This window comes from Lynx rufus, unplaced genomic scaffold (assembly GCF_022079265.1).
Source record: "Lynx rufus isolate CCGP_SWC_20201006 ecotype Redwood Valley unplaced genomic scaffold, mLynRuf1.p SCAF_10, whole genome shotgun sequence".
In the NCBI taxonomy this organism is placed as follows: Eukaryota; Metazoa; Chordata; class Mammalia; order Carnivora; family Felidae; genus Lynx; species Lynx rufus.
The window spans coordinates 45,347,550-45,370,931 of NW_025814824.1; the positions used below are offsets into that span (position 1 = coordinate 45,347,550).

Below are 23,382 nucleotides of genomic sequence, written 5' to 3' on the forward strand. Positions count from 1 at the left end.
AGGAATGTGTGCTTCTGATAAGGATACAGAAGATCTTTTTATTATCTTTACATATTACAGAAAGACCTGGGGCTCCTGGCTGGCTTAGTCAGTTGAGCATCTGACTCTTGATTTTGGCTCAGGTCACAATCCCAGGCTCGTGGGGCTGAACCCCACATTGGACTCTGCTGAGCATGGAGCCTACTTAAGAGTCTGTCTCCCACTTCCTCTGCCCCGCCTCCAATTGCACCTGTGTGCACACACACACTCTTTCTCTCTCTCTCTCACAAAAAGACCTTTGTACAAAACCACAGATGTTGTTTTTTTATTATTTTTAGATGGGTGTCTCTGACTTAGCACGTTTGCTTTAGAACTAGAGCAGTTCTTGAAAAAAAAATTTTTTTTTTACATTTATTTATTTTTGAGAGAGAGAGACAGAGCACAAGTAGGGGAGGGGCAGAGAGAGAAGGAGACACAGAATCTGAAGCAGGCTCCAGGCTCCGAGCTGACAGTACAGAGCCCGACGCGGGGCTCGAACTCACCAGCCATGAGATCATGACCTGAGCCGAAGTCGGACGCTTAACCGACTGAGCCACTCAGGCGCCCTTAGAGCAATTCTTCAAAAGCCCAATTCTTCTGATGAATGAAAACAAGGGTAAATGTCTTGTACCATGTGATTCTGTATTAACCTATCCATTTCTGAAGGGTTGATAACCGTGAAATTGAGCACATTTTAACTTCTAATTTTTGAGAATTAAAAAATGTAAGATACCAGAACAGCCACTCATCTTATTTTTAAAGATTCACATAATCTAGTAAGCTTGTACTGTTTTGTAGTGGTGTGTGGAAAACAGGATCCTGTCTTTTAGGCTATTAAATGTGATATTTAAAACTACCTTTGTGCTTTTCTGGGTTAAAAAAAATATCAGACACTAGTTATAAATTCTAATGTGTTTAAAATCATTTTTTTACTTGTTTTAATGTTTATTTATTTTTGAGAGAGACGGAGGGCGAGCAGGGGAGAGGGCAGAGAGAGAGGAAGACACAGAATCTGAAGCAGGCCCTAGGCTCTGAGCTGTCAGCACAGAGCCCGATGTGGGGCTCAAACCCATGAACCGTGAGATCATGACCTGAGCCAAAGTTGGATGCTTAACCGACTGAGCCACCCAGGTGCCCCTTAAAATCTTTAAGTTTATTTATTTATTTATTTTGAGAGAGAGAGCGAGCAAGTGGGACAGAGACAGAAAGAGGGAGAGAGAGAATCCCAAGCAGGCTCTATATCATCAGTGCAGAGCCCTATGCAGGGCTTGAGCCCGTGACCTGATCATGACCTGAGCTGAAGTCAGACACTGAGCCACCCAGGCTCCTCTGACATGCTTCAAAATCTTAACTGCCCTGGCCTGCAGAGGATGTGGGGGGAGAAAAGAAAGCACCAGTGTATGAGCCTGGGGCTAGGTAGGAGAGAGAAACCATGCTGGTAATTTGAACAAAGAAAAACTTACTACAAAGAATTATTAACGAGTAAAAGAGGCTGTAAGGAATATTGCATTAATAAACGTAAGGAGCGGCTACTCCTACTCCAGGACTGGAGAGAGTAAACAAGGAAGGAACCGAGAGAATCTCCCCACTCAAGACTGAGATCAGACCTTGTTGGAAAGAATGTGCTATGGCCTCCTGGATGGTGCAGTTGGCTTGGGCGCCTCATGCCAGAGCTGGTCTCTAGGAAGCCACCCCCTGGGGTGTGAGGGCGGTGACGTTGGTCCACAGGGAGACACCTGCGGGGGTCGCATACATGGTAGGAGAAATCCCAGAATAAGACTCCCTGCCTGAATATACACCACGTTTTGTTTTTCCATTCATCTGTTGATGAACATTTGGGTTTTAATTCTTTGGCTATTATGAATGGTGTTGTTTTGAACATTCCTATACAAGTTTTTACGTGGCCTTGTTTTCATTTCTTGTGGGTTAGATACCTAGGAGCGGGATTGTGAGATCATACGATGACTCTCTTGATTGCTGGAGATGCTGCCAGACTGTGTTCCAAAGGGACATTCCCACCACGTGTGTACAAAGACTCCAGTCTGTACACATCCTTGCCAACACTTGCCATTGTCTGTATTTTTGCTTCTGGTGGGTGTTGAAGTGCTTTTTCATTGTGGTTTTGGTTTGTGTTTGCTTGACGTCTAGAAAGTATTCTAAGAACGTCAAGTAAAGAAACGGAGACTAGAGAGGTTAACTAAGTTGCCCAAATTACACAGGTCGTGAAGGATAGAGTTGAGATTCAGATTTTTTTTTTTAAATATTTTAAATTTTTATTTATTTATTTTTTAGAGAGAGACAGAGCATGAGCGAGGGAGAGGCAGGGAGAAGGAGACACAGAACTTGAAGCAGGCTCCAGGCTCCCAGCTGTCAGCACAGAGCCCGACGCAGGGCTCGAACTCACGAACCGTGAGATCATGACCTGAGCTGAAATCAGATGCTCAACTGACTGAGCCACCCAGGCGCCCTGAGATCCAGATTTTTAACTATTTAACTGTAGAGCCTACATCCTTTTGCCTCCGCTTTGATTTTTTGTTGTTGGCATGGTAATTTATCATCTTTTGTGCTGAACTTGGGAGTAAATAGAACAGAGTTTGAGATTTATAGGCAAGCACTAAGTCCTAGTACATTAAAATAAACTGGTTTCTTAAAAGCTTTGGTTGGCACTGAAAAGGAATTAGTAAGTCGTTGATCTTGTACATCTAACATTGCCTCTGAATAACATGGATACTGAGGTTGGTGTGGATTTTCCTTTGGTGATAAGTAGCCCTCCCAAAGCTCTCCACTCTTGACTGGATTCTTCATAGAGATATAGAGCAGAAAGAGCCTCCTGAAGCCATGTCTAGTCCGGTCGTCTGCTTCTGGTCTGGTGAGTGATGAAATCCTCTCTTCAGAAAACCTGTCCTTCTTTTAAGGGACTCCCGATTGGAGTTTCTGTGTTCCCCCTCCTGATAAAATCCTGGCTCCATTTGGGTTAAGCCTATTTCAGAGACTATTGCAGATGAGGGTTATTCTTCAAAATTAATGAAAATCTATATTCACTGAATTCACAATTTCTTCTGCAGACCCCTTTAGACAAAGAAGTACTATCAGATGTCTGTCTTATTGTTACTACTTAACAGACTTGAACGTTTTTATTACAAGCTTTTTAGAATGAAGGTTCTCAACTAATATCTGTGAAAGATGCTTTACAACCATTTAATATTCATTTAGATGTTGTTTTCTTATGGGTTCTTCTTTATTTTTTACTGAGATGTCATTCACCGAACATAAACCTCTTTTATTTTTAAACACCTGCTTTCTCCTCTAAAACAAAGTGCCGGCCAGCACTTTCAGAGACCCTTCTCCGGGCTGTGGGGCCACGATTTGGTGGCTGGTACTTTTGAGAAAACCCTGAGTTGCATCCTTGCTCTGGGCCTGTGCCAGGGGCAGCTGTCACTCACTGGGACACAGAGACTGTTCTGTGATGTCTCATTCAACATTGTGCTTTTCGCCTGCTGTTCTAACCTTTAGGCAAACAAACAGACAAAACACAGAGCCTAAACATCAACCTAATACTTCGAGTAAAGCAGGATCGCTTTTCTGTTTCCATATGTTTACTCTTACGTGCCTGTGTAACGTTGCCGCTTGCGACTCAATTTATGGTTCATGGTGATTTCCAATTATTTTCTTTTATACTCCTCTCTACCGGGTTTATTTTTCTCTCCTAAAGATGACAGTGATAATATTTCCCTGTATTTGCAACTTGAGATACTGTGCTAGGTGCTTTATTGTGTCATCATCTACCTCAGTGATCTTGGCAGGAAGGTAGTCATTACTTCCATTTTACGAATGAGCCAAGTAAGGCTCAGAGATTGTGGAAGAGACAGTAGCTGGCATGGCTGTGCTAAAGTCCTGGCTTTTAAATCTCCGGTCCAGTGCTGTTTGTCATTTATCGAAAGAATTGGACTCTAGGGGCGCCTGAGTGGCTCAGTCGGTTGAGCATCGGACTTCGGCTCAGGTCACGATCTCGCGGTTGGTGGGTTTGAGCCCCGCGTCGCACTCTGTGCTGATGGCTCAGAGCCAGGGGCCTGCTTTGGATTCTGTGTCTCCCTCTCTCTCTCTGCCCCTCCCCTGCTCATGCTCTGTCTGAGTGTCTCTCTCTGAAATATAAAACAAACAAACAAAAAAAAAACGTAAAAAAAAAATTAAAAGAAAAAGATTTGATTCTAGTCTTTTATGAATTCCATCTTTGGTTAGGGGAAGTATTTTGAGAGAGAGCTATAGTAAATGTAAATATTTAATTTTACAAATTTAATTTTTAAAAATTGTAGCACATTAAAGTGGTTCCAAAATTACAAAATCATATACAGTGAAAAGCTTCCTTCTTACCCTTGATTCTGGTTGTTTAGTTCCCAGCCTCTCATCAAACAGGTAATGATTAGTGGGTATTAATTTCTTTTGTATTGGCCTCCTACTTTTCTTTGCATACACAAGCAAATACAGATATATAGTCCCCCCCCCCCCGTTAAAAAAAAATAATTGATAGCATTCCAGGCACATTATCTGCATCTTATATTTTCATATCAGATCTTTTCGTATCCATAAAGATAGCTTCTTGATTTGTTTTTACAGTGGGGTTTACTTTCAAATGTTGTCTCTGCTCTAAAGCATATACCTGAGATAATTGAACACCTACGTCCTCACAAAAACTTTTACAGGACTGTTGATAGCAGCATTCCTCGTAATAGCCAAAAAGTGATAACCACCCCATGTCCATTGATTGATGAGTGGATAAAAACATGGTACATCCATACAATGGAATATTATTTGCCCATGGAAAGAAATGAGGTATTGATACAAGTTACAGCCTGGAGGAACCTGGAAAACATGCTATGTGAAAGGAGCCAGCCACCAGAAAACACATATTATGTGGTTCCTATTATATGAAATAGCCAGAATAGAAACAAAATAAATTAATTAGTGGATTGCCAGGGGCTGCGAGGGTGGTGTTGGGGGAATGAGGAGTGACTGTTAATGGGTGTGGGGTTTCCTTTTGGGTGAGGAAAATTAGTTGTGGTGATTGTTCCACTACTCCATGAATTATGAAAATTCACTGAATTTTAAATTTTTTTTTAACGTTTATTTATTTTAGAGACAGAGAGAGACAGAGCATGAATGGGGGAGGGGCAGGGAGAGAGGGAGACACAGAATCGGAAGCAGGCTCCAGGCTCTGAGCCATCAGCCCAGAGCCCGACACGGGGCTCGAACTCACAGACTGTGAGATCGTGACCTGAGCTGAAGTCGGATGCTCAACCGACTGAGCCACCCAGGTGCCCCGAAAATTCACTGAATTTTAAACTTTATTTTTTTTTAAATGTGTTTAAATTTATTTTTGAAGGAGAGCGAGAGAGACAGAGCATGAGCAGGGGAGGAGCAGAGAGAGAGGGAGACACAGATTCGAAGCAGGCTCCAGGCTCTATGCTGTCAGCACAGAGCCCGATGAGGGGCTCGAACTCATGAACCGCGAGATCATGACCTGAGCCGAAGTCGGACGCTCAACCAACTGAGCCACCCAGGCGCCCCTAAACTTTTATGTTTTGAGAGAGAGAGCGTGAGTGGGGGAGGGGAAGAGGGAGAGGGAGAGAGAGAATCTTAAGCAGGTTCCATGCCCAGTACAAAGCCCAATGTGGAGCTTGATCTCATGACCGTGAGATCATGACCTAAGCTGAAATCAAGAGTTGGACACTTAACCGACTGAGCCACCCAGGCGTCCCAATAAAGCCATTATTTAAAAAATTTCAGAGGTGCCTGGATGGCACCTTCAGTCAGGTCACCTTCTGACGTTCTTCAGTCAGATGAACATGTGACTCAATTTCCGGGTCATGAGTTCACTTTAAAGGAAAAAGAAAAAAAAGAAAGGAAAGAGGAAAAAAAACTTCTATAAAGCTTAATTTTTACTTCCCATCCTTTTAGTTGTTACCATATAAATCAGCTTCTAATAACTGGACAGTTAGATTCTAGATCCTTCGAATTTGTTTCATCACATTCTAAGTGAATTGAATTATTTCATTAGCAGGCAATCCGTAATGCTTCTTTAATGTCTGTGGCTTCTCCTTAGCCATTTTGCGCATTGCTCACGCTGGCCGAGTTCTGTCTATTCTCTGTCCCTGACTGCTCTACTTCCTTTCTGTGAGGAGCCGTTTCTCAGGTTGACTTCAGCATACCATCCTCTTTGGGTATCATTTCACTCTAGAGCTGTCATTTCTTATTGTAGGAGCTATTCACAGTTATTCGTATTCTCCGGTTCCAGCTGAACTAACTCTGTTCCTATCTATCAACATACTGTTTTGTTACCAAAATGAACTGTCCTCAGTCTAAGTCTGCCACCTGCCCAGGGTTGCCTCTTACCGAAGCTGGAGCTGGGCAGATACAGTGACTTTTTTTTCCCCTTGGAATCTTCCCTCTCACTGACAAATACTTTTTTAGTGATAGTGAGTTCTCTTCAAATTCTGTTGCCTCTGGATCTTGTGTATGTATCCTTTTTTTTTTTTTTTTTTTTTCCTGCCTTAGCTGGGAGTGAACGGTAAACAGGAGGAAAAGTTGAAAGAATCGGTCCTAGAGTTCCATCTAACAACTGTTCTTTTTGCGTAATCCTCTTAGCTTAGTTATATGCTGAGAAGTTTTTGGCAGGAATCGAAAATTTCGTATTTTGTTGGAAGGATTGATTTCTTACGATTGAAGTATAAAAATAAATGAATATATTTCTGACAAGCACACTTACCTCACTTATTCATGCCTTTTTTTGGTTTTTGTTTTTGTTTTTGTTTTTCAGCTCTCCTACAAGCTTGCGTTCCCCATAACTGGCATGTATGGATCAATATTTACAGCCTGGAGGATCCTCGAAGTGATGAGAGAGAAGTCTGCTGCAAGTGACTGGTTGTTTTCCGTAGAGTCCTTGCTCCCTATAACCACAGTAATCCCTGCGCATGTTTTTCTTTTGTTGGCTCACCTCCTTGTTGAAGATCAAGGACAAAATCTTCGCCAAATACTGAAAGTCACTACAGAATTGGCCCAAGCAGATTCCTCTCAGGTAAAGTAAGAAAATAATGGGACAGTAATAGGAGTAAAGCTTAACTGTTGGAATTGTCGATTTTTCTTAGTTCGTGGATGATTCTTATCAAAGTTTTAAATTATGGGTTGATTCCTTTGTTTAGGATGGTGGGCTATCTTTATCTTCTCAATTTGTTCATTTTTGTCCTTACGCTGAGTTGACATATGCTTAATGATGCACGCGTTTCCTTCATGAAAACACACTTGACACTGAAATCTACACGTGATGCTATTGTGGTATTATTGTTTTTTGGTAGATTGGCTAATCTGCAGCACTTTTGTTAACTCTTGCGGCCTGTTCTCAGATGAATATCCCTTAGTTCTAATATTGATCTCTTAAATTTTTTTTTTTTTTCAACGTTTATTTATTTTTGGGACAGAGAGAGACAGAGCATGAACGGGGGAGGGGCAGAGAGAGAGGGAGACACAGAATCGGAAACAGGCTCCAGGCCCCGAGCCATCAGCCCAGAGCCCGACGCGGGGCTCGAACTCCCGGACCGCGAGATCGTGACCTGGCTGAAGTCAGACGCTTAACCGACTGCGCCACCCAGGCGCCCCTGTTGATCTTTTAAAGTAGATGCAGATTAATCAATTTAGGATAAAGGTACCTATGCAGTAGGCATCGATCTCTTTTTGACTTCTGGCAATTTGATTCTGTCTTGATTCAGTCCCTTAATAAGCTAAAAAATAGTCCTTGCTCTCTATGATAATGATCAACATGGTGGGATTCTTCCTATCTGCACAGATCTTGGAGTGTAACCAGCAGCATTGTCTAGCCTTAGACATTAATAAGACTCCCCCTGCCCCCCGTCCACCTTTTGTAACTAACCTTATCCTTGGTAAAGTAATCTAACTTTTTCCCATTGGATAGACTCTCAGGAATTAATTTCCTTTGAAGGGAAAGGCTTCCTAACCATATAGGCATGGTATTTTTATTATTCTGTTTATTAGTATCTGTGCTGATGCTTCTTTTTAAACATGGTGAAGAAAAAGTTCATCTCTTCATGGAAAATGTGTGTTTCCTACAGGACAAAATTCAGTTGATAGAGACAGGATAAAAGTGATTAAGATACGAAGTGAATGTATTTGGATTCTTTTTATTCCCAGCTTGTTATGCTCATTCTTTTTAGTCAAGTGAGGAACCATTGATCTATCTATAAAAAGTTTTCCTTCGGACTAGACCTCTTGTGGTCTGATGTTTCCAAGTGGATTTGTGATGGTCTCAAAGTACCTTTGTGTCCTGGTGTGTGCATAATGTGAGTCATTTCAATTTGCTTCCTACTTTATTTCTCCCTTTACATGCTGCAGTGATTGTGCTTCTAATAGATGTGTTGTTTCAGTGCTGACACCTTATAAGATAATATCTTTATAATAGTTAATGCACAGATAATACCTGGAGACTATCTAAAGAAGTCCTGTGGTAGGTTACCTGACCTGTGTATGCCACTGATGTAAAACATATATTACATCAAATTCTGTGTTGATTATCAGGAAATGCTTGGGTCTTTGAAATTCTAGGGTGACATTTTTGGTTATAAGTAATGGCGACACGTCTGTCTTAAATAGTTTTTATTAGCTCCAGAATTTAGAAAAGGCATGACCTAGACAGTATACCCATGGTAGAGTTTCTTTGTTTCCTCTGTGAATTGGCTGGAAGCCCGAAGCCTTATAACCTTATTTTCATAGCCCAAAAAGAAGAGAGAGACGTAGAGGTGTTTGGATTGACCTCATTGGGTCATGTGCCCATACTGAATCGACCATTGTGGCAGGATAATGGGGCACTTTAATTGGCCATCCTAAGTAGAATGGAAGCGGGTGAAGGGATCAATCCTGAATGCCACCGTGATCATGTGGATTGAGGGTGGGATGATCCCCCAAAAGAAAAACCGTTTCCTGGCAATAAAAGTGGGGATATGCTAAATAGGCCAAAAATGTAGCGGTGAACGTCTCAGCCGGTGTTGTGGGAGCTCTGAACTGGTGTGAGGGCGTTTCAGGTATGTCAAAGTCCTCACCCCTCTGAGCTCTCGGGCGGCCGTGTAGTAGTCTAAGCTCAGGGTGCTGGCTTGGCTGGTAGCCTCTGACCCCCTGGGGTTTTCAGGTATTTACCCCACACTCCTTATAAGCCTGATTTTTCATGTGTGCCACGAAGTAGAAAAGTTGGGGAAGTACTAACGTGACCATCAGGTTTGTTTATCTTTTTCAATAAACGTTTAAGAAGCAGTGGTCGAAATCGAAGTTGGTATGTTCCACTTCTGTTGACGATCTCTTGGGTAGTTTGGAAAGAAGTGAGAAACAACGAGTGTAATTGTGCCGTTACGATGAATAGTAGGGTGCAATGCTTAAATAGTTCCTCAGCTTCATGCATAAGCAAAGGCAGTGTCATTAAGAAGAACTTAGAAGGAGTTTCTGTGAAAAGGAGGATCCTTGAACTAGGAGATAGTGTTGTGTTTCCTCACTTCTCCTTTTGAAGTGACCATTTCATATCCTTTCATGGGACTCGGGTTACGGGTAAAGTAGCCAAAAAGAGAGGACCGAATATTTGGAAACAGCAAGTTTTCTAATTGTGAGCAGATATTTGGAATAGACTCAGTCGAAACGAGTTATGATTGTAATCTGTTATTGGTGGGTTGTTTCTCTTTCGTTCACTGAGTTGACAAGTCTGCCTGAAGCTTATGAATTTTTATGTGGTGTTTATCTGTTCTCACCGTAGAGGAAGAAGCTATATTATGTTTAAGCAGTCATTGGCTCAAATTCATGGGGCAGTTTATACTACAGAAAAGTCTGAGACTACTACTAAGGGGAAGCTAAGTAAATAGGTAGGTAAGAGCAGGAATTTCGAGGCTGTCTTTCACCTCTGTTTTGGTGGTCACTTAACCACTGTGGTAGAATTCGTTGAGGTGCAGTATGCTTGCTGAAGATCGACTTTGTGTGACATCTTAATTGATTGAAAGAATCCTACTGTAAGCTCTTGTGAGAGAAAGCATTTGAAAAGCTTGAACGTGACGAAGTATGTTTTGGTATGCTTGTTGTTATTATAAAGTATCAACTGAAGTTATTTTTAGTGCCCGTGAATGGTAGTACAAGTCAGTATCTACTAGTAATGTGATGTGAGTGTTCATAATGCTAAGAAAACGGGCTTTTGCTTTTGCATGCATCAGACATTTATTTTAAAAAAAAAAATTTTTTTTAACGTTTATTTATTTTTGAGACAGAGAGAGACAGAGCATAAATGGGGGAGGGTCAGAGAGAGAGGGAGACAAAGAATCTGAAACAGGCTCCAGGCTCTGAGCTGTCAGCGCAGAGCCCGACATGGGCCTCAAACCCACAGACCGCGAGATCATGACCTGAGCCGAAGTCGGCCGCTTAACCGACTGAGCCACCCAGGCGCCCCCATCAGACATTTATTAAGCAGACACTGCATGCCTTATGCCTCATGTAAGTACCTATCTTGGTTTGTGAGTAATATTCATTTAGTTAACACAGGACGATGATGATGATTTTAATTTAAATTCAAGTTAGTCGACATACAGTGTAGTCTTGGCTTCAGGAGTAGAACCCAGTGATTCATCTCTTACATATGACACCCAGCGCTCATCCCAAAAAGTGCCCTCCTTAACGCCCATCACCTATTTACCCCATCCCCACACAGAAAATGGGCTTTTTGAAAAAAGTGATGATGTTACTTCTTACTAATCATGCGTTTTGATGCCTCTTCCTCCTCCGTGAGTTTTCATCCTTGTCTCTCACCCGGTTCCCTTGGGTCATGCATTTTCCATTGGGATTTATAGCTTTAGGGCCGTGGAAGACTAGTGGAGTTAAGTGGTCTGAAGGGAAGTTGACTCTGTCAGTACTATTTTAGAGTTAACTAGACGCAGATGACGATGTTAAAATAGTTACCCAAAGACACAACAATAAATCGACACTTGAAAAAAATAGGCAACTCTTCCCCCTCCCCCACCCCCACATCTAGAAGTGCTGTCAGTAGTTACTAATCCTAACAGTTTTCTTACCCAGAGAAATATCTCTTACTCGTGAGATTTAATGTGCAGAAGACACAAGCTCAGGTCAGGCAGCACTCGGTAAAAGTTAAGTGTCTTTTACCTTCTCGGAGGGAATGTTCCGGGGAGATATCCAAGAATGAGAATCCTGTGTAAATTCCCGTGGAAGTCTTGAAGGTTTTAAATGCGTCAATTTAGTTTAGAGAGAGGTTTTTGTATCATGGCCTATGCTTATAATAAATGAGAGTGCCATCTATTTCTTAAATTAGTGTTTTTTCTGGAAACAGAAGTTGATAGATTTGTGTGCTTTTTGGTTATGTTTATATAATAGCTCCTGCTTGTCTGATACTGAGTAATGTTATTTTCATACGTTTTGATATAAGTCATTCAGGCTGCCTTGAGGGATGCCTGAATGAGAATTAAAGCACATGGCTTCATGGCTCATGTACAGTAACGTCCAGTTGGCCTTATTCTTTCCTCTTCACCGAGCTATTTACTACCCCCTATGGTTTGTTCAGGACCTGGTTTCATCTGGTGTGAAATCATTGGTAGTGAATGTTAAAAATGGACTTTACCGAGTTAATTAAGGGATGATGTAGACTGTAGGCCTACATGAGGACATTTTCTGAGCTTTACAGCTTTTATTTTTATTTTTTAGAGAGAGAGACAATGAGAGTATGAGCAGGGGGGGGGAGACACAGGGAGAAAGAGAATTTTTTTTTCTTGGTATAATAAATTTTATTTATTTTTACTTACTTATTTTTTAATTTTATTTTTTAAAATTTACATCCAAATTAGCATCTAGTGCAACAATGATTTCAGGAGTAGATTCCTTAATGCCCCTTATCCACTGAGTCCCCCCCCCCACAACCCCTCCAGTAACCCTCTGTTTGTCCTCCGTATTTGAGTCTCTTCTGCTCTGTTCCCCTCCTTGTTTTTATATTATTTTTGTTTCCCTTTCCTTATGTTCATTTGTTTTGTCTCTTAAAGTCCTCATATGAGTGAAGTCATATGATATTTGTCTGGGAGAAAGAGAATCTTAAGCAGGCTCCATGCTAAGTCGTGGGGCTTGATCCCATGAGTATTGACCTGAGCCAAAGTCAATAGTCAGATACTCAATTGACTGAGCCGCCCAGCTGCCCCTGATCATTACAGCTTTTAAAAAGGGCAATATCAAATCATATTTTGAACCCTTAGCCAATGATTGGCCAGCCTGTGTATAACATGACTATGGACAGTTTGGCAATGTCTCAGACTGATAGAACTTCCTTAAGAAGAGGTTAATAAATCAACAAGGCAGCTTCAGGTAAATGCCATATGTTTACCTGGGACTCCCCCAACCAACCCCCTAAGATGTTTTTCTGACCCCTTTGTCCCCTGAGAAGAAAAGGCTGCTATTCAATTCTTAAAATCTTTCCTATTAGCTTAGCTATATTATGTTAACTATATTATTAGCTACTTACTATAATATTTGCTATATTTTCTTGTACTATATATTTAACATACTAGATTATGTAATTATATTAATATATATTAAATATAGAAGATGTAATTATTATATTAGATATTAATTATAGCTTCTCTATAGTTGATGGAATGGAGATTCTCCATCTGATGTTGATAGAGGTGTTAGAGGAAGCTATTTTCCCACATAGCAGTATGATTCTACAAAAGTCTTAATGGAATTATTAGGTCCTTCACAGTAGATCTTCTAAATATATGGAAGGAGGACACCTGACAAAAGATTATAGTCTCTTTTGGAAATCAAGGCTACTGTTAGTGGTTGAATTTAATTTAAATTAATTTAATTTAATTTAACTTAATTTAATTTAATATAATTTAATTTTAGAGAGGACACAAGTGAGTGAGGGCAGAGAGGGAGAGAGAAAGAGAGAAGCAGGGCTCACCCAAAGTGGGACTAGAGCTCACCTGATGTGGGACTCGAACTCACCAACTGTGAGATCATGAGCTGAGCTGAAGTTGACTGAGCCACCCAGGTGCTACTTAGTAGTTTCAAAACTTGAGAAAATGTGTTTTCTTCCTATGTTTCCTTTTTTTTTTTTTTAATGCTTGTTTATTTTTGAGAGAGAGAGCGTGAGCGAGGGAGGGACAGAGAGGGAGACACAGAATCTGAAGCAGGCTCTGAGCTGTCAGCACAGACCCTGACGTGAGGCTCTAACTCACGAACTGTGAGATCATGACCTGAGCCAAAGTCAGCCACTTAGCCAGGCGCCCCTCTTCCTGTGTTTCTGTGTATATGAAGAGTTTATGGCAAGATGACATAGGAATCTGAATTGAACATGAGCCACAAAGATTAATAGTTTTTAGATGGTGTAGAATGAACCATGGCCAAGATGGTTTAGAATGCAATCTTCTAGCTTAGTGTGTCAACTTCAATGGAATAACTCTAAATACTACGTGTAAAGTATATCAACTTCTTTCTGACTGATAGAATATGCCAAAAAAGGAAATGTTTATGAACCTTGGCTTGAGAAAACTCCACATCCCTTCCTTAAAACCTACCTTCATCAAGGAGCTCAACAGATTACGTTTTGTGAAACTCCCTGCCTCTCCCGAGCCCTTGTGCTTGCTTTGCTTTTCTCTTGTTTTGAAGTGGAGATAGCTAGAGCTGGGCATTTTTTATTTATTTAATTTTATTTTATTTTCACATTTTGGTTGTTAAGCCTAGTTAAAGGTCTTGTTTAATGGGAACAGTTGGCACTCTTCGATAATTTAATCTTATCCTTTGTAATGTGTTCAGGGCTTAATTTTTTCCATGTGTATAAGTGTACACACTTTTGAGCCATTTGAAATCACTTACGTGGCCAGGTTCATGGCCCATGACTTGCTGGTCTTTTAAAAGTCCCACATTATCAAACAGTAAAAAAGCTGACTTTCAGGGCAGAATCCTGTGATAGTTCTACTCTGGGTCATAAGCCATATTTTAACATGGAAAATGAATAGGAAATGTGTGAAATTTAATGGTCTGTAAGTTACTGCTGTGAGAAAAGGAGAAAATATATTCCATAAAAGAACTTGCACAAAGAGTCTTTGGACACTTTGCACTCTGTTCTATTGTCGCTGAGTTCTATGAATTGCTACCCCCTGAAGTCAGTCTGCTTTCTGTGTTCTTCACATCAGCAAAAAGAAGCTGGAATGTACAATACTTTTAATAAAGAGCTTTACAGATAAGAAGTGCGGTACTACTATTCCCTTGTAGCCATAGCATCGATTACGCCCAGAGCAAAATTGGGCTGAGCCTGTCAACATGAAACAATTAGACAAAGAGAAACACAGACCAAAACCCAAGGTCAGGTATCTATTCCATGCTGTGCTAATATGCTTATTTTTTCTTTATAAACCCCACTTCGATATCTGTGGAATAAACATGTTTTTAACTGGCATTTGAACCCTTTGAAATCTTTCTGTTTTTTTTTTTTTTCCCACCAAGCCTAGAATTTTTACTCAGCAAGGAGTTCTATATCAATTTCTTGCTTTCCCTAAGTGTTCATATTGGGCAGAATTTCTTTTGAGGAGTCTGTAGATTGTAAACCGCTTAAGATTCTCACTGAAGGGATTGTTTGTGATTTTCTGTTCAGTTTCAAGGCGATAGTCACCAGTTCTAATATAGAGAAGCAAAAACACTTGTCATATGTGAGCTCTGAGGCTCAGCGAGGAGGGAGGTTGGAGTGTGATGAGGTTGGGGCCCTGTACTGCATTTGGCATAGTGGAATCTTTCTGCTCCCAGTTAAATACTGGATGAGAGTAGTTCTTTCTCCCTGCGAACCCCCCCCCTAAGGGAACTACCTGCTTGAGATGGCCTAAGTGTTGGTGAAGGACTCAGAGGAGGATCGGATTTTGTGGCACCTTTGAATTTCAAAACAGGCACGAAGAATTCTCCTCAAGGGGAAAACTCACCGAAGCCCACTATTGCCAGAATAAAAAATTCTCATTTTAATGAATGGATTGGGAAGGGAGAAGGTGGGATTGGCCTCCCACCTACTTGTTTCGTGGCCACTCTTTAAAATTTTTTTTTTTTAACATTTATTTATTTTTGAGACAGAGAGAGACAGAGCATGAACAGGGGAGGGGCAGAGAGAGAGGGAGACACAGAATCTGAAACAGGCTCCAGGCTCTGAGCTGTCAGCACAGAGCCCGACGCGGGGCTTGAACTCACGGACCGCGAGATCATGACCTGAGCCGAAGTCCCGGACGCTTAACCGACCAAGCCACCCAGGCGCCCCTCATGGCCACTCTTAAAGTGAAGTTTCCAGTTGACATCCTCTACCATTCATTCTCCACCCCCTGCCCCCTCTTTATTTATTTACTTACTTGCTTACTTATTTTGAGAGAGAAAGAGAGAGAGAGCAAGCACACAAGCAGGGGAGGGGCAGAGAGATGGAGAGAGTGAGAGAATCCCAAGCAGACTCCGCGCTGTCAGCACAGAGCCCTATGCAGGGGTTTGAACTCACGCACTATGAGATCACAAGCTGAAACCACGAGTTGGCTGCTTAACTGACCGAGCCACCCAGACACCCCCTACCATTCATTCTTTAGCTCTTCCGGAGTCAACCCTTCAAATAAGAGGAGAGTCTTATTTAAGGAAACATTGCTTTACATCTATGGCAGCAACCTATGCAAGTTCCCTACAAGCAACTTAGCATTGATTCATATATACATACATATATATATGAATATAAATATATATATATGAATATAAATAAATATGTATATATAAATGGAAAATAAAGGCTCATCAGACTTTGAGAAAATTTAATAGCATAACTGACCAAAGAATCTGTTTCCAGAAGAAAGAGAACTCAGGGAGAAGATCATGCAAAAATAATCGAAGTCTTATGAGGTATTGTAAATCTATTCTATACAAAAATACTGCTGTGACAAAGAAGAAATTCAATGACAAGACGTTTTTAGAAATTAAAAATGTGATTGCCACAGTATATACATGGAGACAGGATTAGTGATTTACAGAATATTCAAGTAAACATTTCAGAATATAGAGCCCAAAATAGAAAAGAAAAAAAGTTAAGACATTGAGGGTCAATTTTGGGAGCTCTAACATCTTTCTATTGAAATTCTTGTTGGAGGGTATTGAAGAGGGCACCTTTTGGGATGAGCACTGGGTGTTGTATGGAAACCAATTTGACAATAAATTTCATATATAAAATTAAAAAAAAAAATAAATAAATAAATAAAAAAAAATAAAAAAAAAGAAATTCTTGTTGGAGGGAACAGAAAATGAAGGGGAGAAACTTAAAACGTGACAAAACACTATTTCCTGAGCTTAAAAAAAAAAAAAAAAAAGACACAAGGATATAGATTGTTAGGACCTTCTGAAAGCCCAACAGCATATGTAAGAATAGATCAATACCTAAATTTGTCCCCAGAATTTAAAGGATAAAGAGAAAGTCATAAGAGATTTTTAGAGCAGAATGGGGGGAAAGAAAAACCTAGTAAGACTGATCTTCGATTTCTTACCAGCAGCACACGGGGTGTTGGAATACCCAACAAACTGGGAATATCACCTTCCAGTTTCTTGGGGAAAGTCACTCTGCACCTGGATTATTTGTCCTCCTTCATCTACCTTTTTTTTCCCCAAGTTTACTTATTTTGAGAGAGACAGAGACAGTGTTGAGTAGGGGAGGGGCAGAGAAAGAGAGAGAATCCCAAGCAGGCTCTGCACCATGAGTGCACAGCCCGATGCGGGGCTCAAACTCACGAAACTGCAAGATCATGACCTGAGCTGAAACCAAGAGTCCGGTGCTTAACCGACTGAGTCACCCAGGCGCCCCCCCCCCCCCTTATTCTACCTTTTATTACTGATGGTAATAAAGACTTTTTTCAGATGTGTAAGAATTCAAGAACATTTCTTGCTTACTGATTTTATTAGGGGGTGGGGAGAAAACCCCTCAAGGACATGCTCCAGCAAAACTGAACATGAATCCGGGAAAGCACAGAGAAGAAATGTTGAATGGTGATTAAAATATCCAGTAAGCCTTATGGCTAATTTAGAATAATTATGTAGAGTATGAAAAAATAACTACCTGGAACTGAAGTCCGAGCTTTAAAACGTGGTAAGGGCTGAAAGTGGGAATGTGATAGTGTGAAAAGTTGAGAATGTGCTAAGGGTGGTTTTGGGGGGGAACCGAACAGTTCTTGATGTTAGTAGAAAAATAATTTGAAATATGTACTTAAGCTCTTATTGGTAACAATTAGCGATTTATAATTTCTAAGTCACACAACAGAATTCCAAATACACCAGTTATCATTGAGTCAATTAAATTACCTTATCAAAAGAAAGATTCATAGACTCTAAGAGACAAACCTTGAAACAGTGACACAAGTTGAAAATAGATGGTAAAAGGGCACCTGGGTAGCTCAACTGGTGAAGTGTCCAACTCTTGATCTCACAGTCATGAGTTCAAGTCCCACGTTGGATTTCACACTGGGTGTGGAGCTTACTTAAAAATTTTTTTTTAATTTTTTTTTTTTTTGCATTTATTTATTTTGAGACAGAGAGAGACAGAGCATGAACAGGGGAGGGGCAGAGAGAGAGGGAGACACAGAATCTGAAACAGGCTCCAGGCTCTGAGCGGTCAGCACAGAGCCCAACGCAGGGCTCGAACTCACGGACCGTGAGACCATGACCTGAGCCCCAAGTCGGACGCTTAACCAACCAAGCCACCCAGGCGCCCCAAAAAATTTTTTTTTAAAAAAAGGAAAATAAATGGTGAAAATTAAAAGCCGGGTAGATCATTAAGAAGCTAGAAAATTATCATCCAAGTAGATAATACAGAATCCAAGGTAAAAATTCTCACACAGGACAGAGGGTATTTTATACTGACCTAGGTAGAATTCCAAGTCAGATTTCATTTAGAAGCTTGTTTCATCTAAGTTAAGAATCTGAGAAATATGTCTGATGTTAGTTTTACTATTTTTCTGGAGATTCTGCTCATTGTTCATTCAAGAAAAAGAAAGAAAACTTACGTATGTACTATAAAGGAAGAAGCCAATGTTCCTTAGAAAATGCAAGAGATTATACTTAAAGCTGCTGCTTTTAGAGGATAGAGTGGGAGAGAGCCAAAGCATAAGAGACTCTTAAAAACTGAGAACAAACTGAGGGTTGATGGGGGGTGGGAGGGAAGAGAGGGTGGGTGATGGGTATTGAGGAGGGCACTTTTTGGGATGAGCACTGGGCGTTGTTTGGAAACCAATTTGACAATAAACTTCATATATTGAAAAAAAATAAATGAAAGCTTTGAAGGACAAAAAAAAAAGCTGCTGCTTTTAGAGTGGATAGGAGAGTTTAAGACAGTGGATAGATACAACATCAATGAACAAAACCAGTTGATTTTCTTTTTAAAAACCCAATAAATTAAAAAAAATGGCAGTACATGGGAAAGATATAATTTATAAGCAGCATAGAAACTATAACTCGCAATACTAGAAATATACAGAAACTGTGTTTTGGCAAAGTTTTATAATTATAGCAGACAGTGGCTTCTGGTATGATGCTTTAGATGTGGAATTCACATTGTAAATATTTATCCTTGATTGAAATTTAATGACCTTATGATCGCAAGACCTTTAGTTTTGTTTTTTCCGTTAATTACCTTTAATTGGTGTATGGGTTCTGATTCATTACCATAGATTCACTGCAGAAAGGTATTCAATTAATCAATTTCCTGTCTAGTGCCCAAGGTCCAAAAGTGAAGTGCTTGTCCCATTTGCCAGCTTGATTGAAGTCTGAGTTCTGAATAAATCAGTCCTAGACCTTTTGATAACTTGGCTGATACTATGGAATGAATTCTTCTATTCTTAATATTGCAGTGCTAAATAAATAGTTTTAAATATAGTCTACTCATTAGAAGGTATACTATCTTCTCAAGGTAATAGCTAATGAAAATAGCTAACATTTACGTATACTTATTATATGGCAGTCATTATTTTAATCACTTTATTTGCCTGTATTAAATAACTTACCAACAGCTCTGTGAATTTGCAGCCACCACTGTTTAGGAACTGAGGCACAGAGTTTGATTAATTTCCCCCAAATCACACAGCTAGTAATTGGCGAAGTCAGGATTTGAACCCAGTACGTATAGTTCCAGAGTCTGTGCTGTTACCTGGTGTTTTATACTGTCTCTATACAACTTTTACTCAAACTACTAAAATTTTTTTTGAAAGAGTTAAACAAGGTTGGGGCGCCTGAGTGGCTCATTTGGTTAAGTGTCTGACTCTTGGTTTCAGCTCAGGTCATGATCTCATGGTTTGTGAGTTCGAGCCCTGCATCGGGCTCTCTGCTGACAGCATGGAGCCTGCTTGACATTGTCTCTCTCCCTCTCTCTCTCTGCCCCTCCCCCACTCACTCTCTTGATCTCTCTCTCAAAAATAAATAAATAATGTTAAGAAAAAAAGTAAACAAGGTTTATTAACTTTGCATTTTTTGTTTAATGTTTTTAATGTTTGTTTATATCTGAAGGAGAGAGATACAGAGCATGAGTGGGGAGGGGCAGAGAGAGAGGGAGACACAGAATCCAAAGCAGGCTCTGTCAGCACAGAGCCTAACGTAGGGCTCGAACTCACAAACCATGAGATCATGACCTGAGCTGAAGTTGGACGCCCAACCAACTGAGCCACCCAGGTGCCCCTAACTTTACATTTTTAAGATTGGCCTACTCAGCTGTAGAGAGGATTAAATGCTAAGATAAGAACCTCAACCTTTGTTTGAAATCTTGCCAGATCTCCAGTCTAGTGTGATTATTTTTGTCTCTATTCTAGCTTCCATTGGCCCTTCCATAAATAGGTAAATCGCATTTAGCCGGATATTTATACCTAAATGGAACACCTATGCACAGTCCTAACTCCTGAAAGCTCCTATCGGAGGAGAGAGTGAGAATATTCAACTGAATCAGCAAATCAGCAAGCATGGTTGCAATTGGGTTTAGTGCTTTTATGTACTTTTGATCATAACTGGGAGATTCTGAAATCTAATCAAAGTCAGGAATATTAGTGAACAAAATTAGGTTGTTCTTTTATTTTGAAAAATGTTTATAAATTTGAAGAAAATTATACATTGGTTAGGTTTGAAACATTTAAATTATTTGATAAGATATATATATGTGTATGTATATATATACACATATACATACATATATATATGTGTGTGTATACACACACACACGTATATATATTTTGTTTGTTTGTTTTTTGTTATGTAGGCTCCATACCCAGTGTGGAGCCCAATGTGGGGCTCGTACTCATGACCCTGAGATCAAGACCTGAGCTGAGATCAGAGTTGAACATTTAACCAACTGAGCCACCAGGTGCCCCAGTAAGATAACATCGTTAATTCAGGATCTTGAGAGATGACAGAATCAGTTATTCAGTAAATACTCTTGGAAGACTTCTTTGACACACATTTTATTTTATTATTTTTTAAAATATAATTTATTGTCAAATTGGCTTCCAAACAACGCCCAGTGCTCGTCTCAACAGGTGCCCTCCTCAATGCCCATCACCCACTTTTCCCTCTCCCCCACCCCCATCAACCCTCAGTTTGTTCTCCATATTTAAGAGTATCTTAGGGGCGCCTGGGTGGCGCAGTCGGTTAGGCGTCCGACTTCAGCCAGGTCACGATCTCGCGGTCCGTGAGTTCGAGCCCCGCATCGGGCTCTGGGCAGATGGCTCAGAGCCTGGAGCCTGTTTCCGATTCTGTGTCTCCCTCTCTCTCTGCCCCTCCCCCATTCATGCTCTGTCTCTCTCTGTCCCAAAAATAAATAAACGTTGAAAAAAAAGAGTATCTTATGGTTTGCCTCCTTCCCTCTCCGTAACTTTTTTTTTATCCCCCCTTCCCCTCCCCCATGGTCTTTGTTAAGTTTCTGAGGATCCACATAAGAGTGAAAACATATGGTATCTGTCTTTCTCTGTATGACTTATTTCACTTAGCAAAACACTCTCCAGTCCATCCATGTTGCTACAAATGGCCAGATTTCATTCTTTCTCATTGCCAAGTAGTATTCCATTGTATATATAAACCACATCTTCTTTATCTATTTGTCAGTTGATGGACACCTAGGCTCTTTCCATAATTTGGTTATTGCTGAAAGTGTTGCTATAAACAGTGGGGTACAAGCACCCCTATGCATCAGCACTCGTGTATCCCTTGGGTAAATCCCTAGCAGGGCTGTTGCTGGGTCATAGGGTATATATCTATTTTTAATATTTTGAGGAACCTCCACACTGTTTTCCAGAGCAGCTGCACCAGTTTGCATTCCCACCAACAGTGCAAGAGGGTTCCCGTTTCTCCACATCCTCTCCAGCATCTATAGTCTTCTGATTTGTTCATTTTAGCCACTCTGACCAGCGTGAGGTGATATCTGAGTGTGGTTTTGATTTGTATTTTCCTGATGAGGAGTGATGTTGAGCATCTTTTCATGTGTCTGTTAGCTGTCTGGATGTCTTCTTTAGAAAAGTGTCTATTCATGTCTTCTACCCATTTCTTCACTGGATTATTTGTTTTTCGGGTGGGGAGTTTGGTGAGTTCTTTATAGATTTTTGGATCCTAGCCCTTTATCCAATATGTCATTTGCAGATTTCTTTTCCCATTCCATCGGTTGCCTTTTAGTTTTGTTGCTTGTTTCCTTTGCAGTGCAGAAGCTTTTTATGTTGATGAGGTCCCAATAGTTCATTTTTTGCTTTTAATTCCCTTGCCTTTGGAGATGTGTCGAGTAAGAAGTTGCTGCGGCTGAGGTCAGAGAGGTTTTTTTCCTGCTTTCTCCTCTAGGGTTTTGATGGTTTCCTGTCTCACATTCAGGTGGGACACACGTTGTAGTTGGAACTTGGGCTACAAAGACCATTATTGAGAGAGAGAGACACTGCATACGGAAGGTAGCAACATATAATCAATACCCTCTGTGGGTATAATGGTATAATGTGGGGAAGCACAGGGTGTTGTAGGAGCCCTGAAAGGGGCAGCTAAGTCATAATAGGAAGATTGCCTGAAGTAGGTGATTCATAAGCTAAGTCTTGCAGGACAAATACAAGTTAAGAAAAGAATATTTTTGAAATGACCTAGAAGAAGCATATGTTGCCTGTTTTTATTACATACAAAGCACTACTTTCTTTTATTAATGTTTATTTTTATTTTTGAGAGAGAGAGGGAGAGAGAGAGAGACAGACAGACAGATAGAATACTAGTGGGGAGGGGCAGAGAAAGAGGCAGACAGAATCCCAAGCAGGCTCCAGGCTCTGGGCTGTCAGTACAGAGCCCAATGCTGGGCTCAAACCACGAACCGTGAGATCATGACCGGAGCCGAAGTCGGACGCTTAACCAACTGAACCACCCAGGCACCCCCATAAAGCACTACTTTTTATATATGACATTTATATCATCCTCCTTGAGTATCTTTGTTGGTCAAACAGTGAAATAAATTTCTGGAGGTGTTGGAGTAGTTTTTATTTTGTGAACCATAGATTCCCTAGCAGTAATATATCTTATATTTCAGGGGTGCCTGTGTGGCTCAGTTGGTTAAGCGTCCAACCTCAGCTCAGGTCATGATATCACAGTTCATGGGTTCGAGTTCTGCATCAGGCTCTGTGCCAACAGCTCATAGCCTGGAGCCTGCTTTGGATTCTATGTTTCCCTCTATATCTGCCCCTCCCACTCTTGTGCACCTGCTCTCTCTTTCTCTCTCAAAAATAAAATAAAAGCATCAAAAAATATGTATCTTGTATTTCAGAGGTGATTTTTTGTTTTTGGGGAGTGAAAGAAAGTCACTGACACTTAGTTACAATTGTAGCTACTGTCTGATAGCTGTATTTGAATGGATGGGCCAGGATTTGGTGGATTTGGTGGGAAAGGTTTATTCTAGAATTCTTTTTTTTTTTTTTTAGTGTTTTGTTTTTGAGACAGGGAGAGACAGAGCATGAACAGGGGAGGGGCAGAGAGAGGGAGACACAGAATCTGAAACAGGCTCCAGGCTCTGAGCGGTCAGCACAGAGCCCGACGCGGGGCTCGAACTCATGGACCGCGACATCATGACCTGAGCCGAAGTCGGCCGCTTAACTGACTGAGCCACCCAGGCGCCCCTATTCTAGAATTCTTAAAGTAGGGCAGGGGTGTTACTTCCCTTACCAGGCTTGAGACTTATTCTGTCCCTTTGTCTTTACAGCACATTGTAGTTCTTTTTTTTTTTCATTTTTAATGCTTATTTTTGAGAGAGAGAGGGAGAGAGAGGGAGGGAGGGAGTGGAGG

The 23,382-nt window shown here is 40.7% G+C and overlaps 1 protein-coding gene across 1 annotated transcript in view; it reads left to right on the forward strand.

The window, feature by feature from the left end:
- FOCAD (focadhesin) overlaps positions 1 to 23,382 on the forward strand; it is a 283,468-nt gene that overhangs the window by 64,627 nt on the left and 195,459 nt on the right. The window contains exon 10 of the mRNA XM_047064929.1: positions 6,833 to 7,090. Coding sequence (XP_046920885.1) covers positions 6,833 to 7,090 — 258 coding nt within the window. The remainder of the gene's footprint in view (positions 1 to 6,832; positions 7,091 to 23,382) is intronic.